Source organism: Xenopus laevis, chromosome 6L (genome assembly GCF_017654675.1).
Source record: "Xenopus laevis strain J_2021 chromosome 6L, Xenopus_laevis_v10.1, whole genome shotgun sequence".
In the NCBI taxonomy this organism is placed as follows: domain Eukaryota; kingdom Metazoa; phylum Chordata; class Amphibia; order Anura; family Pipidae; genus Xenopus; species Xenopus laevis.
In genome coordinates this window covers 109,824,503-109,839,328 of record NC_054381.1, presented here as the reverse complement: position 1 = coordinate 109,839,328, position 14,826 = coordinate 109,824,503, and the positions used below count along the sequence as shown (strand labels likewise).

The 14,826-nt window shown below is 38.1% G+C and overlaps 2 protein-coding genes across 4 annotated transcripts in view; one reads left to right on the top strand and one right to left on the bottom strand.

Moving 5' to 3' along the window:
* Nucleotides 1-40: 40 nt before the first annotated feature.
* The window catches only part of psmg2.L (proteasome (prosome, macropain) assembly chaperone 2 L homeolog), a 15,674-nt gene continuing 888 nt past the window's right edge, over nt 41-14,826 (top strand). The window contains exons 1-8 of one of the 3 annotated variants that reach the window (XM_018266270.2): nt 41-190; nt 1,801-1,972; nt 2,816-2,874; nt 3,175-3,293; nt 4,773-4,946; nt 5,158-5,278; nt 5,871-5,957; nt 6,263-6,779. In XM_018266270.2, coding sequence (XP_018121759.1) covers nt 134-190; nt 1,801-1,972; nt 2,816-2,874; nt 3,175-3,293; nt 4,773-4,946; nt 5,158-5,278; nt 5,871-5,948 — 780 coding nt within the window. In that variant the 5' untranslated portion in view covers nt 41-133 and the 3' untranslated portion in view covers nt 5,949-5,957; nt 6,263-6,779. 3 annotated transcript variants of the gene reach the window in all.
* Nucleotides 10,478-14,826, bottom strand: part of ptpn2.L (protein tyrosine phosphatase, non-receptor type 2 L homeolog) — a 26,765-nt gene continuing 22,416 nt past the window's right edge. Inside the window, 1 exon segment of the mRNA NM_001091373.1 lies at nt 10,478-10,864. Coding sequence (NP_001084842.1) covers nt 10,843-10,864 — 22 coding nt within the window. The 3' untranslated portion in view covers nt 10,478-10,842.

Below are 14,826 nucleotides of genomic sequence, written 5' to 3'. Positions count from 1 at the left end.
GCTGTCTTAATCACTGTTTTTCTTATCAGGCACCTGGAAAGTCAGCTAAAACACAAAAGCGAGGTCCAGCGACGGTGACGTAGTAATTGCGCGCCCGACTTCATTGTGAAAGTGATACATACAGTTCACAGTCATGTTCGTACCGGTGGGATCTGAGCAGGATTTTCCGAGTGATTCTACTCTGCTGCTGGTATGATAATTGCACTGGCAAGCTACGGGGATATGGGACCACAAATCACTGCTGATTCCTAGTTTAAATCCTAAAGCGATTGACGATTTTATAAATTTAGAGCATCTTGTTCAAAAGATTGGCATTTCAAGTGTGGGCGAAATTAGAAATAGAATAGAAATACTTCAAACAAGAAAGCACTGAGTATTATAAATTTGATAACATTTAATGCAATTAACTGTAAGACTCTTGATGTCGCATTTGTTTAGATGATATAGCACATTTTGCTCAAAAATGAAGTCCAATTTATGATGCTTTAATCTCGAACGCATACAGAAATATTGTAATTGCTGTTAATCATAAAAAAATAACAATGAAGCAAGCTGGTTTTACAGGTTAGTCAAAATCAATATGTTGTGCATTAGTATTTTTCTATATAAATTGCACGTGTCCCATATTGCTTGTGAATGGATCAAATCAGTTTAGTAGGAATCCCTGATATACATTGCTACATCATGAATGTAGTCAGAATGGCAGATACTAAGCAGCTAATATACATCACTTATACATGTAATTAGAGAAAATATTTGTAAATGCAGTACAGGTATGGGACCTGTTATCCAGAATGCTCAGGACCTGGGGGTTTCCGGTTAATGGATCTTTCCGTAATTTGATTTTCTTTAAGTCTACTTGAAAATCATGTAAACATTAAATAAACCGAATAGGCTGGGTTTGCTTCCAATAAGCATTAACTATATCTTAGTTTGGATCAAGTACAGGGTACTGCTTTATTATTACAGAAAAACAGGAAATCATTTTTAAAAATTTGGATTATTTGATTATAATGGAGTCTATGGGAGATGGCTATTTCGTAATTCTGAGCTTTCTGGATAACGGGTTTCCGGATAACTGATTCCATACCTGTATTTGTTTATTCATATAAGTTTTCTAAGTCTGATTCATGAAACAATGAAGCAGATATGACATTGCCTTTAAGGTTTTATAATCAGCTGGCTGCTATTACATTGTGTTATAGGCTGGAGTCAGAGCCAGGAATGCAGAGAATATATAGAACCATAAATGCATTTTCAGATGACTATAAAATAGGGACATACTGCATCCAGGAGTCGCTTTGGTATTCAGTTGAATTCCAGTACTTTTTGCTGTATTTGGATTTAGGTGAATTCTTTTGGAATTGGGTTGGCAAATTCATGTGACATTATAGATCTGTACAACTCGATGTGACATTTTTTTTTTTTACTTAATCTCAAATTTGAATATGCAAATTAATTGAATTCGGTTTGTGGAGGATTAGGCATTTGGCCAAATCCAAAATTTAAGGATTCATTGCATCCCTACTTTAGAACTATTCGGCTGTTTACAAATTGGATAGAATTGCATTTAATTAATTAAGCAGTGTTGGTGTGGAGGTTTGTATAGACTAAAGCAAATGCCTGAGCAGCTGCACTTACATTTATGAAATTACCCTTGAAGAATTTTGACTCTCAAACAAGACACCGGGAAATGCAATAAATATATGTTGTACAGTAATATTTCTACTAAGTTTTTCTGATTATAGTTTTACACAAAACTATATATTTCAATGATTTTTCCTGTTCCTTTGATTTCAGCCAGCCATATCAGTTGGAAATGTTGGGCAGCTAGCCATTGATTTGATTATTTCAACACTGAACATCCCGAAAGTGGGGTATTTTTACACAGACTGCCTTGTACCTATGGTGGGAAACAATCCATATGAAACCAATGAAGAAAACGCTAAGGAACTGTGTACAAATGCTGAAGGTAACAATGTTTGTTAAAGGCATTTTTATGATGTCATTTTTATTTCTAAATTACACTGTTTACACTGCAAATAATTCACTTTACATTATAAAATGTAATTCCTGAACCAGCAAGTGTTTTTTTTTTTTTTTTTACCTGTAATATTGGTGTGTAGGTGCATCTCGGGTAATTTTGCCTGGTTATGTGCTTTCAGAAAGAGCCAGCACTTTAGGATGGAACTGCTTTCTGGCAGGCTGTTGTTTCTCCTACTCAATGTAACTGAATGTGTCGCAGTGGGACCTGGATTTTACTATTGAGTGCTGTTCTTATATCTACCAGGGAGCTATTATCTTGTGTTAGGGAGCTGTTATCTGGTTACCTTTCCATTGTTATGTTGTTAGGCTGCTGAGGGGGAAAGGGAGGGGAGGTGATATCACTCCAACTTGCAGTAAAGAGTGACTGAAGTTTATCAGAGCACAAGTCACATGACTGGGGCAACTGGGAAACTGACAATATGTCTAGCCCCATGTCAGATTTCAAATTAAATATAAAAAATTCTGTTTGCTCTTTTGAGAAATGGATTTCAGTGCAGCATTCTGCTGGAGCAGCACTATTACCTATAACTGATGCATTTTGAAAGTTTTTTTTCCCATGACAGTATCCCTTTAACTTGTGGGAGTAGCAGGTACTTGCCTACATGGATGGTGTTTGGCAAAAGAAGATTTTAATTGTTGAATGATTTCTAATCTTGTGCTCCAACCACACATAGTAGTCTTGGTCACTTGACTATAGTTAAAGGATGCTCGGAGCTCAAACAGTAGACTCGCAGGTAAAGACATTTTACCAACTTCATTTTGTTTTTAGTGTATGCACTGCCATCCCAGAAACTTGCAGTTCTCCAGCTAAGATCACTTGTTATAAAGGTAAGAATTTTATTAGAAAACCGTTACACCAAATATCTCTTTTGAAGTTATTAGGGATGCACCGAATCCACTATTTTTATATTCTTTGCGAAAGATTCAGCCGAATACCCAACTGAATCCGCATATGCAAATTAGGGTTTTGTGACAAAAAGTCATGCAATTTCCTGCAAATTAGGATTCGGTTCTGCCGGGCAGAAGGGTTCGACCGAATCACGAACCGAATCATGGATTCGATGCATCCCTAGAAGTTATACCCTATAAAAAGGCACATTACAATGGAGTCATTTTTTGTTTTTTAAGAAAAAATCCAAATCCTTCCGGCAAGCCCTGGTTTCCTGGATTAAAAGATGTGCATTTGCCCGAGTGATTCTTCTCTCAAGTTGCCATGCTTATCACAGGGATGATAAACAGCTTTTTGGGTATGTTGTCAGTGTTTATTTATACCTTTTACTTGCAAACATTGACTTTTGTTTTTTTTTCACAACCTACTATCAGCACTTCATGTATCTCCTTCAAAGTCCTTGTTTTGTTTGTAATCGGCTGATAATTCTCCAGCTAGTGAGAAGTAGCATTCATCCGAGCCTTAACACATCTGCTATTGTGCAAATTACGGTCATTATTCAAAAATTAAAAGCCGGGCTGCACTCTTGCTCCCTTTTTACTGAAACAGTATAAATAGTATGTTATACTATACTTTTCTTTTGGCCTTTGTCATCATGGTTCTATACTATGTCGTCTCGTCTCACTGTATATTTGTATACTGCTGAGATGACAATAAAGTTTACTTTGACTTTACCAGCCGGCATCTTGGGTGTTGGGCCCTGACAATTAACCAGAAATAAAATATATGAACAAACATGTCTGCCCATGCTTCTAATTTGACTAGTCATATCCTGTTGTATTCTAGCCAAACCCAGCCCCCCCCAGTGATGGCCCTGCTTATTTAACTCTTGCCTGGCTCTGTCTTTTCCCTTTGGTCCTGACCTGTTCAGAATGCCATGTAGCATACCAATCACATTATTTACAGCACTCTCCTTTGAAGGAGAACCAAAGCTTAACTAAAGAATTAAGCTAGAAATGTTGTACATTATGTTTCGGGTTTCTGTACCAGCCCAAGGCAACCACAGCCCTTTAGCAGTAAAGATCTGTGCCTCCAAAGATGCCCCAGTAGCTCCCCATCTTGTTTTCTGCTGATTCACTGCACATGCTCTGTGCTGCTGTCACTTACTGAGCTAAGTGACAGACTCACAATAAACAGTACACATAGAATAGAAATGTCACAATATAAGTCTGATTAGTAATTAATACAGATAATTACTACATGGCAGCACAGAAACAAGTGCAACTAGCATCAGAATTTAATAATCAGCCCTGTAGCATCAGCTTATATTACAGGCCAACCTTATTTTCTGCTGGACAATTTGCGATGACCCCTAAGCTTAGCTTCTCAACAGCTGCTCAGAGCCCACTGAGCATGTGAGTGTCGCATGGGGACCCCCCTGTGACTAGTTTGAAGTCCTGGATCATTGCTGCTATTGACAAGCTGAAAGTTTAGGCTGGTGCAACAAGTTCAGTATATAAAATATGCTATTTTTAGCCATATTTACATTTTTATGATTTGGTTCATTAGTAAAATAATTATTATACAATAAAATGTAGTAGTGTACAATTTATAGCTAATATTTGTATTTAAAGGATAACACTGCACAGGTGTATTGACTGCCATTGCCCTCTAGTGGAGAACAGCTGTCAAAATGTATTTCTCCGTCCGTGTGCATCCAGTACAGTGCTTTACATGTACTGCTATCAAGAATGAATGATGGAGTGGTGTGTTTTAACTGCCGTCGACTTCTGCCAGTGTGCTGTAGCCCTTATGGTATGTAATTTGTCTTCTGCAGAACGCCATTCCGTTACTTGGTCACTCCAGCTTTACAGAAATCTGTGGCAGATGTGCTAAGAGAACTGGAATGGAAGGAAATGGAAAAAGTGTCTTCTTACCCAGAGCTGAATGATAACGAGAAAAAGCTTTTCATTCCAGGAGGAGGATTCACAAAGGCATTTTATAATGATTGGTGGGTACTGTTATAACAAAACCAAGTTCATTCAGTTTGTAGTTGCTTGTGGATAATAAAAAGGGGATTTATTGGTGCAGGTTCCTGACAGGATTATCAAAGTAACATTTCTACATGTAAATGCAATATTAGCAACAATTAACATAAAATGATCTTTAAAATATTCTTGCAAACCTATCTATTGATAATTTCTATTGTTCTTTTGAAATAGTTGTTTAGAAGACCTGCAGATGGCTGTTGTGTTAAAATTCTGTTCTGAAGGTGACAACGTACCCGATGCCTTCTCTCTTCTTAATCAAGTCAATGAGTGGCTTCATTTGGTAGAGCCAACAGTAAGTATATCAAGTCAAATCTTAGCTTTAATATGAGTATGTGTGGTTATGCACGTAATGATAAATGTGTGTTATATATAAGGATCAACATGTTACATGGGGGTAATGTAAGAAACAGATAGGAAGGTTAAAAGCAGAGTAAAGGAAACTTAAATATTAGTGGAAAGAGACAATACAACCCGTCATGGAAATAACTTTCGCAAGGTCTCATGTTGTAGAGCTTTTTCAGTAATTTCCAGAGAGAGATCTACTGTTTCTTATTCAAAATGACAATAATGTTGGTTGACATTATAAATCATCTATAAAGGGAAAAGAAATCTCAGCTAGTGATTATACCTTGTGTGTTTTCCCTGTCCTTCATATTATCTGTAAAAACACAAAACACCCACGATAGTGATTGTAAGCTTGATTGTGTTGTTCCACACTTTTTCAGACTATAACAGGTACTAGTACAACGAACTTGCAACTGGCTGAGCAGCTCCTGCCTCAGGTACTTTGTTGCTTATAGAAAGTATTGTGCCTCGAGGTGTTTAGCAAGAGTGCGTATTAGCTAAAATGAATTTGTACTCTAACCACTCACTTGTTTCAACAGAATGGTGATGTCAAATGGAAGTCACCTAGATCCTGGCGGTTGCTGTTTGGTAGTGGTTTGCCTCCTGCCATCTTCTAATGGATTTGGGTATGTAGCGTTTGTTTTTAGTTTGAAATCAGTTATTGGGAATTTCAACCCAAAAATAATAATGAGGTTATTCTTAGAAACACTCAAATTGTATTGGTTTTGTTTGTGAATGTAATTGCTATTGAAAGTAGTGTGTCTGGTTATATTCTGTGCATTCCTGGTTCTGACTCCTGAAACTGTGTAGCAATTAACAGTCCTAAAGGAAAACTGACCTGCTATAGGAGTTAGAACTAGAGAAAGGAAACAGAGACACAAATGCTGTGTTCTATTGCAATTATACTTACAAATAACTTTTTTTATTACAGGGGAAGTTCACCTTTGAAATACATTGTCAGCTATTGCTCTCTCCTATTAAGCTGGCCATAGATTCGAACGATCGGACTTCCCCATCTCCCGACCTGCCACTAACCTTTCAGATCAAAAAAGTAGTAAAAGAACAGATCAGCCAATGTTCTGCCCCTGACAGCAATCGTACGAAAGATATGTCCAACAAAAGTTAGTGAAAGGTCACTGAAAATCGAGCGATTGGCAATACATGCAGAGATATTATCGGCAGCCGACAGAAATTTTCTAACCTGTCCGATCGACCAAACGACCGATCTCCGCCGGACGAAAAATGTCGGGACTCTCCACACACGGTCCGAAAATCGTATGAATCATCGATTCGTATGATCGGATCTTTGCGTCTATGGCCAGCTTTAATCTTCCCAGTCACATGCTGGTTGTTATGGTTGAATGCACTGTAGCAACCAGACAGCTGCTCAAATTCTAAACTGGAGAGCCGCTGAACTAAAAGGTAAATAATTCAAAAAACAAAAAGTTTGAGGGATTTTTTTTTAGCTAAAAGGAACCTTAAATTGAGGTTTTAAAATATTTATTATACCTCGAAGCTGGAAATAGCTTGAATCTGAAAATATACCATCTACCTGTCCGAGGTCATGTAGAAGTCAATGGCAGACCATTTGAAGATGTTAATAGCCTTCAAAATGAGTTTTTTTTTCATTTGGTTTCCCTCAAAAACTTTCTTTTGTAGAAAACTCGATCAATTCAAGTTTGAGTTGTCAACCCCAAATTCACTGATTCGAGATTTTTCTTAAAGTAGAAACCATTTGAGCTGAATTAATTCGAGGTCTAAAAAAAAACTCACATAGCTCTTAAATTCGACTTCTGATCAAGGTGAACTGCCCCTTTAAGCTAAAGAGTTAACTTCAATTGGCATTTTCTTGCATTAGCAATGTGTTTGGCACACAGAAAGCAGTTCAGAGGAAACTTTTCCCTGTTGCTTATTGTGGCTTATGCTTTTCCTGTAGGTCCTTTTCTACTGTCCATGAGATTCCAGTAAGCCCAAAGTTGCTCCACTGCAGATGAACTACTTGGCTGTGATGGTCATTTATTTGTTTGAGAGTCAATTAAAGGCACAAAAACAAGTAGTAACATTCCAAATTTGGGTGCTTAGTTCTCACATACACCATCTGGAATAGCTGGAAGTGAAGTGACCCACGGCATCTGCTATTTCTCGCGTAGATTCTGATGTGAAATGAAAATTTGAAGATATGGATATTTTATGCTGACTAACTAATTGTATGGTTGTGTATACACTAACATCTGGAAAATCTGTGGACCCAACGTAGATACTTTGAATTAAACAGACAGAATTTTACAGTAACATTGTATACTTAGTAAAATATTTTATTTAAAACTATTTTGGGTTTGGTTGCTCTGTTTCTATATAAATGTTCTTTACTTGTAGATATCTGAATTAGGTTCTTTAAGCCCCAAAACAACCTGCCCTTGGTCATCAGGCCCTCAAAACACAAGTTTTCCCCAAATGCAGCAACACTTCGCCAGGCATAGATTCGCCAGAACAACGCAAATTCACTAAAACCCAAAGTTGCGTCCAGGGCGCCAAATGCTGGCGAAGTTGCGCTAGCGTTACTGCACCAAGCGAAGTGAAGTTGCGCTAGCGTTGCCTAATTTGCATACGGCTGGGAAGTTAAAGTTCAATGGACATATATGTTGCAGCAGATACATTACACTACACAAGCCTGGGAAACCTTAATAAAACAAAGTCGTTATATTGCCCTACACATGAGCCCAGTGTATAGTTTATGTGCCATATGTTAGTAAATGTAGGGGGGAAGCTGGGTACCACAAAAAAAAGTTACGCTCTTTTTCAGCCTATCACCCTGAAAAATGAAAAGTCGCCAGCGTTTTTTCACATATTTTTTTTAGGAACTCCTATCTACTCTATTGCACTTCCCCTGGTCTGAGGTGGTGAAGGCAAGTCTGGTGCAAGAGGTAACGTTCAGTAAAATCCGCATTTTAGTGAATTTGCGCAGTTACATCCATTCGCCAAACCGAAAATTTTCTAGGCACTAGGGAGCGAAGTACCGCTAGAGTCTATCTCCTTAGCTAGCGAAGTTACACCATCGACCGTTAGTAAATCAAAATAGAATTTTCGCCCACGTTAGTCACTTCGCCCTTTAGTAAATTTGCCCCTAACCATTTATGTTGCGACTGGCAGTAGAGGAGCCAGCAGTCATTTTGTCTGGTCTCTGTATCCCTGCCACAGAAAACATTAAAAAAAAAATACTCTTGTAGGGTGCAGATTATTAGACAATTATTTACTTAAAAAAAGTGGTGTCAAAACATTTTAAAAAGTGAGGTTATACCAGGAATATGTGACCTATGGGTTTGGCTTGAAACGTTGTAACCAATAATAAAGCCAAAAAGTAGCAAATAAAGGCTTTTTAACTTAAATCCTTGATGGTTTGTTTGGACCTATGGGTTTAGTCAAGTCAAAAGAATGGGGAAAAAATTCAAAACATCTCAAACAGATTTTATTTTATACTCAAAAATACATCTGATTTGGAAAGTTCCATGTCTCCTGAATCCATCATGTGTGCGCTACATAGAAGGCTACTGTAAGCTGGAGGGTCCTAACTTTGGAGATCTTGGCAGTTTCTGAAGTAGAAATTCGTGAGGTCAGTTTAAGGGGCCAAACAGCCATTTAGTTGTCACTTGCATTTTGGGATTGATCCTGGGACAACTGCGGTTCAGCATGGATTGCACAGGCCCGGAGATGGTTCCATATAGGTTTGTGAGCAAGCAGAATATGCTTCAACGTCTACACCAACCAGTCCTGAAGAGCATTACAGAAACTGGCAAATACATTCCTGGCAATTTGTGCCTATGCCAGCCAGCATATGTTACATGATTGACAGGAAAAGGTTTAAAGGAATCGTTCAGTGTAAAAATAAAAACAGGATAAATAAAATGTTTAATATAGTTAGTTAGGCAAAAATGTAATGTATAAAGGCTGGAGTGACTGAATGTGTTACTTAATAGCCAGAACACTACTTCCTGCTTTGCAGCTCTCTTGGTTTACACTGGTTGGTTACCAGGCACTAACTAATCAGTGACTTGAGGGGGAGGCACATGGAGCACAACTGTTGATTTTTGAATTTGAGCTGAATGCTGAGGATCAATTGCAAACTCACAGTTATGTCCCATGTGGCCTCCCTTAAAGCCGACCTGTCACCCAGACATAAAAAGCTGAATAATAAGTCCTTTTCAAATTAAACATGAAATCCAAATTCCTTTTTTATTAACGTATTCATAGCTGTTCTAAATTAATTTAAAAATCTCAGCTGTCAAGCAAATATTGCCTGCTATTGTCACTGCTCTCCCTACATTCTCCTTCTCTCTTTCCCATTTAATTGTGTAGCCAGGACATGGGGATGGATATCAGGTCCCCCATTCTGGTGCACAAGCAAGATTTTAAGATGACGGAAGACTTGTCTTAATAACAGTGTCCATTAAATGGTCCCTGCCTGTTTGTTATAATTATGAATTCCCAAACTGAAGGAAACAATTCAAATAATTTCTATAGTCTAAGTAAGGTTTATTTTACTTGACTAACGTGATAAAATAGGATTTGGAATCATTTTTTCGGAGTGAAAGGTCTCCTTTAAAGTCACTGACTAACTCAGAGTTAGAGAGCTGAAAAGTCACTCCAGCCTTTATACATTACATTTTTGGCTAACTAACTATCAGAATTTTTTTTTATTTTGCACAGCCTTTTTACCCAGTTTTTATTTTCACACTTAACTGCTCCTTTAAGGGCAATGTCACACAGGGTGACTGGCATTTGCATTCCTGCTGTGTTCTGGATCAAAAAATCACATGACTATCAATTGTACCTTCAAGTCAAGGTCAAAATATAATGGACGGGAAAGGGCAAGCTTATTCTCCAGTTACAAAATGCTCTGAATCACCATATGCTATAAGCCTGGAAAAAAGTTCTTGCAATGGCGACTCCATTCATTTGAATGGCAATCACTTGCTTGATGTGTTTCGGAGCAACAAGCTCCTTATTGGTAACTACACCTGCAGGTCTAGATGATTTCCATTCAATTGGATGGAAGTGGCAGCTATAAAACAGATCTCTGTGTGTGCCACAAGCCAAAGATGGATGAAAAAAACTAGTGATCTATTTTTAAATATTTATCGGATACTTCTTAAAATAAAACCAGTTTATTTCGATTTTAAAAAAATATTTAATGCTGCCAAAAAAGTATAAAAATACAGTGTGAATGGCAGAATGATACAAAGTACTCTTCTAAAGTATCTTACATACATTTCTACAGTACATGCATTAGAAAACACTTGACACAACATGAAGGGAGTTTGTTCTGCAAAGTCTGATGCTGCTGGTGTTCTTGACCCCCTGGATGGAGAAGTTTACTTGGTAAACAGAAAACACAATAAGGTCGGCTCATTACTAAAACCTCACATTTGATCCTGGAGAGGGTTTCAGGTCTTGCTTTGCATGTCAATGGTTTCGCACTGTGTTTGCTGTAGAATAGTCAGAAGCCGTGGAGGTTTAGGTGTCGTTGAGCCTCGGCCTATGACACAATGTAAAACAGAATGACCAATTCAGTAAGGGGGAAAAAAAACAAATCCTAGCAGAGCAAATCCAACACTTTTCCTTTCAGATCAATCATGTATTAGTAAGGCTTGTGTCAAAGAATATCGACGCTCCAATAAAAACGCATACACCTTGTGTGTTTGTAAGACATTTATTTATTGTCCTGAATACAAAATGAAAAATATACCAAGAGCTACATGTTTCAGATATAACAGACAGGAAGACTATTGCCGGTTTATTGCCATGGAATGTACTCTGCTAAATGACAAACCTTATTGGAACTCCTGCAAGCCCTAACGAACAAGAGAGCAAGTCTGTTGTACATACATACACCGATGCTACTCTATCGGCAAAATACCATAGTCTTGTAGCACTGCAAGACTAAACAGTGTAGTGAATGATGTTATTTCGCAGTTTTTGTTTATTTAAACCGTAAAGAAAAGCAGACTAGGGATACACAACATGTGGCACTTTAATTGTTCAGCAGAACAACCTAACCTTGTTTGGAGTTTTAGCTCACGTACAAAAGGTTATCTGGAATGGGAAAAAAAGCAGTGCACATATAATAAACTTACACACAATTTACAAATATGGCTTTTGTGCGGCTGCAAATTAATCTGAATCACACTATGCATCATGGGAAAAATAGGTAATAACAGGTATAACATTCTAATTAAGAGGGGGGTGTATCACTGTTGTGTGCTCCAGTATTGATAAGAGACAAATTGGGACAGAACCAAGGAGCTGACAATCACAACAGCTAGAAAGCCATGCTACTCATGTTGTAGTGTAATATAGGGGGCAGGGTGCGTGAGCTCTACATTCATTCTTCTTCCAGAAATACAAAGACTGCAATGGTATATACACAGCATACGGCTATCTAACTTTGGCTGAAAAAAGCAAATTATGTGGATACAATGTGGGAACAGTTCAACCAAACAGACTTATTAGAACATGTTACAAGGTGATTGTAATAAATGGGAGTGCACATAAGACATCAAATTTTCAGTTTTTCGATATTTGACAGAAATTGGTCTGCTTACAAAAGGCAATATCATGGGGGGGGGGGGAACAAGAGAAACTGAGATAACATTGTTTAAAATTGTTTCTAAGCGATTCTAGTTCCCAAATTGTAAAATCATTTTAAACTCAGTTCTCCCGTTTTTATCGCCAGGAACTATACACACGTTTGCAGTACAAAACAGGATTCACAGAGCCACATTAAGGGTAAGGACACACGAGGAGATTCAGGGAGATTTTGTCGCCTGGCTACTAATCTCCTTGTCTTTTGAGCAACTATCTCCCTGAACTGCCTCAGCGTTTTTCCCCATAGGCTACAATGAAAAGTTGCCTGCGCTAATGCACACGCAGCGATGCGTTTTCAATAGTTGCCCAAAGTTGCCTCAGTGAGGCAATTTCAGGCAACTATTGAAAACGCATCGCCCTGTGTGCATTAGCGCAGGCAACTTTTCATTGTAGCCTATGGGGAAAAACGCTGAGGCAGTTCAGGGAGATAGTTGCTCAAAAGACAAGGAGATTAGTAGCCAGGCGACAAAATCTCCCTGAATCTCCTCGTGTGTCCTTACCCTTAGTATCAAAACTGAGCTTGCCAGAGGGAAATGTCACTGCTCTCTTATGTTGTATGGGACTTTTAGAGGCATATTTATCAAAAGGGGAGAATAGAGTGACCTTTGATAAATGAGTAAAGAAATACTACACAAGTGAATTGAGAGCAGTGGAATTTCCTTCCGACAAATTGTAGAGATCTTGTTTTCGCTTGGATAATGATGCCCTATTGTATCTTAAAGGAAAACTATACCCCCAAAATGAACACTTAAGCAACAGATAGTTCATATCATATTAAGTGGCATATTAAAGAATCTTACCAAACTGGAATATATATTTAAAGTGATACTGACACTAAAAAATAAATTTTAGCATATGAATGTACATTAAATGTTACCTATAGGTCATGTTGATCATTTTTTGCTGAGAGGTTTGTTTTTGTATATAATTGTTAGTTGAAGTTCCTAAGCCTGACTCTCTAACACTCTGACTTTGCCAACCTGACTGTCCCATCTCAGCCTGTTAGTTACAGTTTCTAATGCTAACGGACTCCTGCTGCACAAATATGGCAGCCCCCTCATACAGGAACATGGGGGATCAGACAGGTAATGGAAAAGCATCATGCAAATACTTTATGGCAAAGTTAGAAGTAGCTTGCAAAGCCAATATTATAATAGATGTAAAAAAAAAGTTTAATTTCAGGAGTCAGTAAATATTGCCCTTTTACATCTCTTGCCTTGAACCACCATTTCGTGATGGTCTCTTTGCTGTCTCAGAGATCACCTGACCAGAAATACTACAACTCTAACTGTAACAGGAAGAAGTGTGGAAGCAAAAGACACAACTCTGTCTGTTAATTGGCTCATGTGACCTAACATGTATGGTTTGTTGGTATGTTTGTGAGTACAGTAAATCATACGATCCCAGGGGGCTCGTTAAAATGGCAATTTTCTATTTATGATTACCCAATGGCACATACTACTAGAAAAATAAAAGGTATATTATTATGAAAATGGTTTATTTACATGAAACAGGATTTTACATATGAGCTGTTTTATGCAATATCTTTTTATAGAGATCTACATTGTTTGGGGGGTATAGTTTTCCTTTAACAGATAACATGAGATTAAATGTGAAAACCCTACCCTACATAGACCTCCTCCCTCCTCCCCCCAGCCTAAGTGTTACCCCAGGCAAATGCCCCTAACTCTTTACTTACCCCTCTGTGCAGATTCTGCCCAGCGGTTCATGGGCGCCATCTTCAGCCGCTTCGGTAAGCTTCAGAGTGAGACTGGCGTTTAGGCAATTTTCATGAGTTTCGGTGCATGCGCAGTTGTCGCAAGACAGAAAATTGCTCCAACTGCGCATGTGCCACCACGCTGGTCTCATTCCTAAGATTACTGCAGAGAAGAAGATGGCTGCTGTGAACCTCGCTGGACAGAATCTGCACGGAGGGGTAAGTAAAGAGTTAGGGGCATTTGCCCAGGGTAGCAGCTCGGCTGGGGGGGAGGGACTATGTAGGGTAGGTTTTTTTTTAACTTTAGGGTTTAGTTATCCTTTAAGGGCAGGCTTTACTAAACACAAACAAGCATATTTTTTGTGCAAACTGTGATTTATTAGAATTCTTGGAAACTGGAATACTATGGAAGACCCTTATCCGCCAAACTGTACATATATTGGGTGTGGAAATATGCAGATTAATCAAATTGTATATTTTGAGACCCCTTGTGCTCCCTACACCACTGTAAACCTCTGGATGTTTTTATCTAAAATGTAAGTGGGGTGCACTCCCTTTAATAACACTCTTTAAAAATGTCAAGCTGTCCTGTTAAATACATAATATTAAGATATTATTAGCCAGCTTTTAGAGGCAATGTAAGCTTGCTATTGCTTTCTATCATAAAGGCAGTGTACAGCAAGGTTGTTCAGCCTACTGGCAGCTGTAACTTTACTTTTCAGTTGACAATCATATTAGGAACTACTGTGACCCAACAATAGCTAGAGGATGCAGTTTCAACATATGCAATATACAGCTCCTATTACACTGGCAAAAAATGTACACAATTAGCACTGAAAATATGCCCCTTTATGTTAAAGGGCATAAGGGTTTATGTAATAAAAGGCAATGCGTTTACCCAGGTGCTGTAATCAGAAGGCTGCATTTACTGGTCACCAGTTTAAAGCAAACACCCATTTTGGTTTCTGTGGGTTACTGCACATAGCAAATGTAGTGCCATTTATTACATAAGGGGAATGGTCTTTAAAAAGAGCACTGTTATTAAAAAATCATCTAAATAGGTTATTTTATTTACTTATGACTGTTGACCGTAACATATAAAAGGAGAGTGGGTAAAATATTTTGCTATTGGGTCT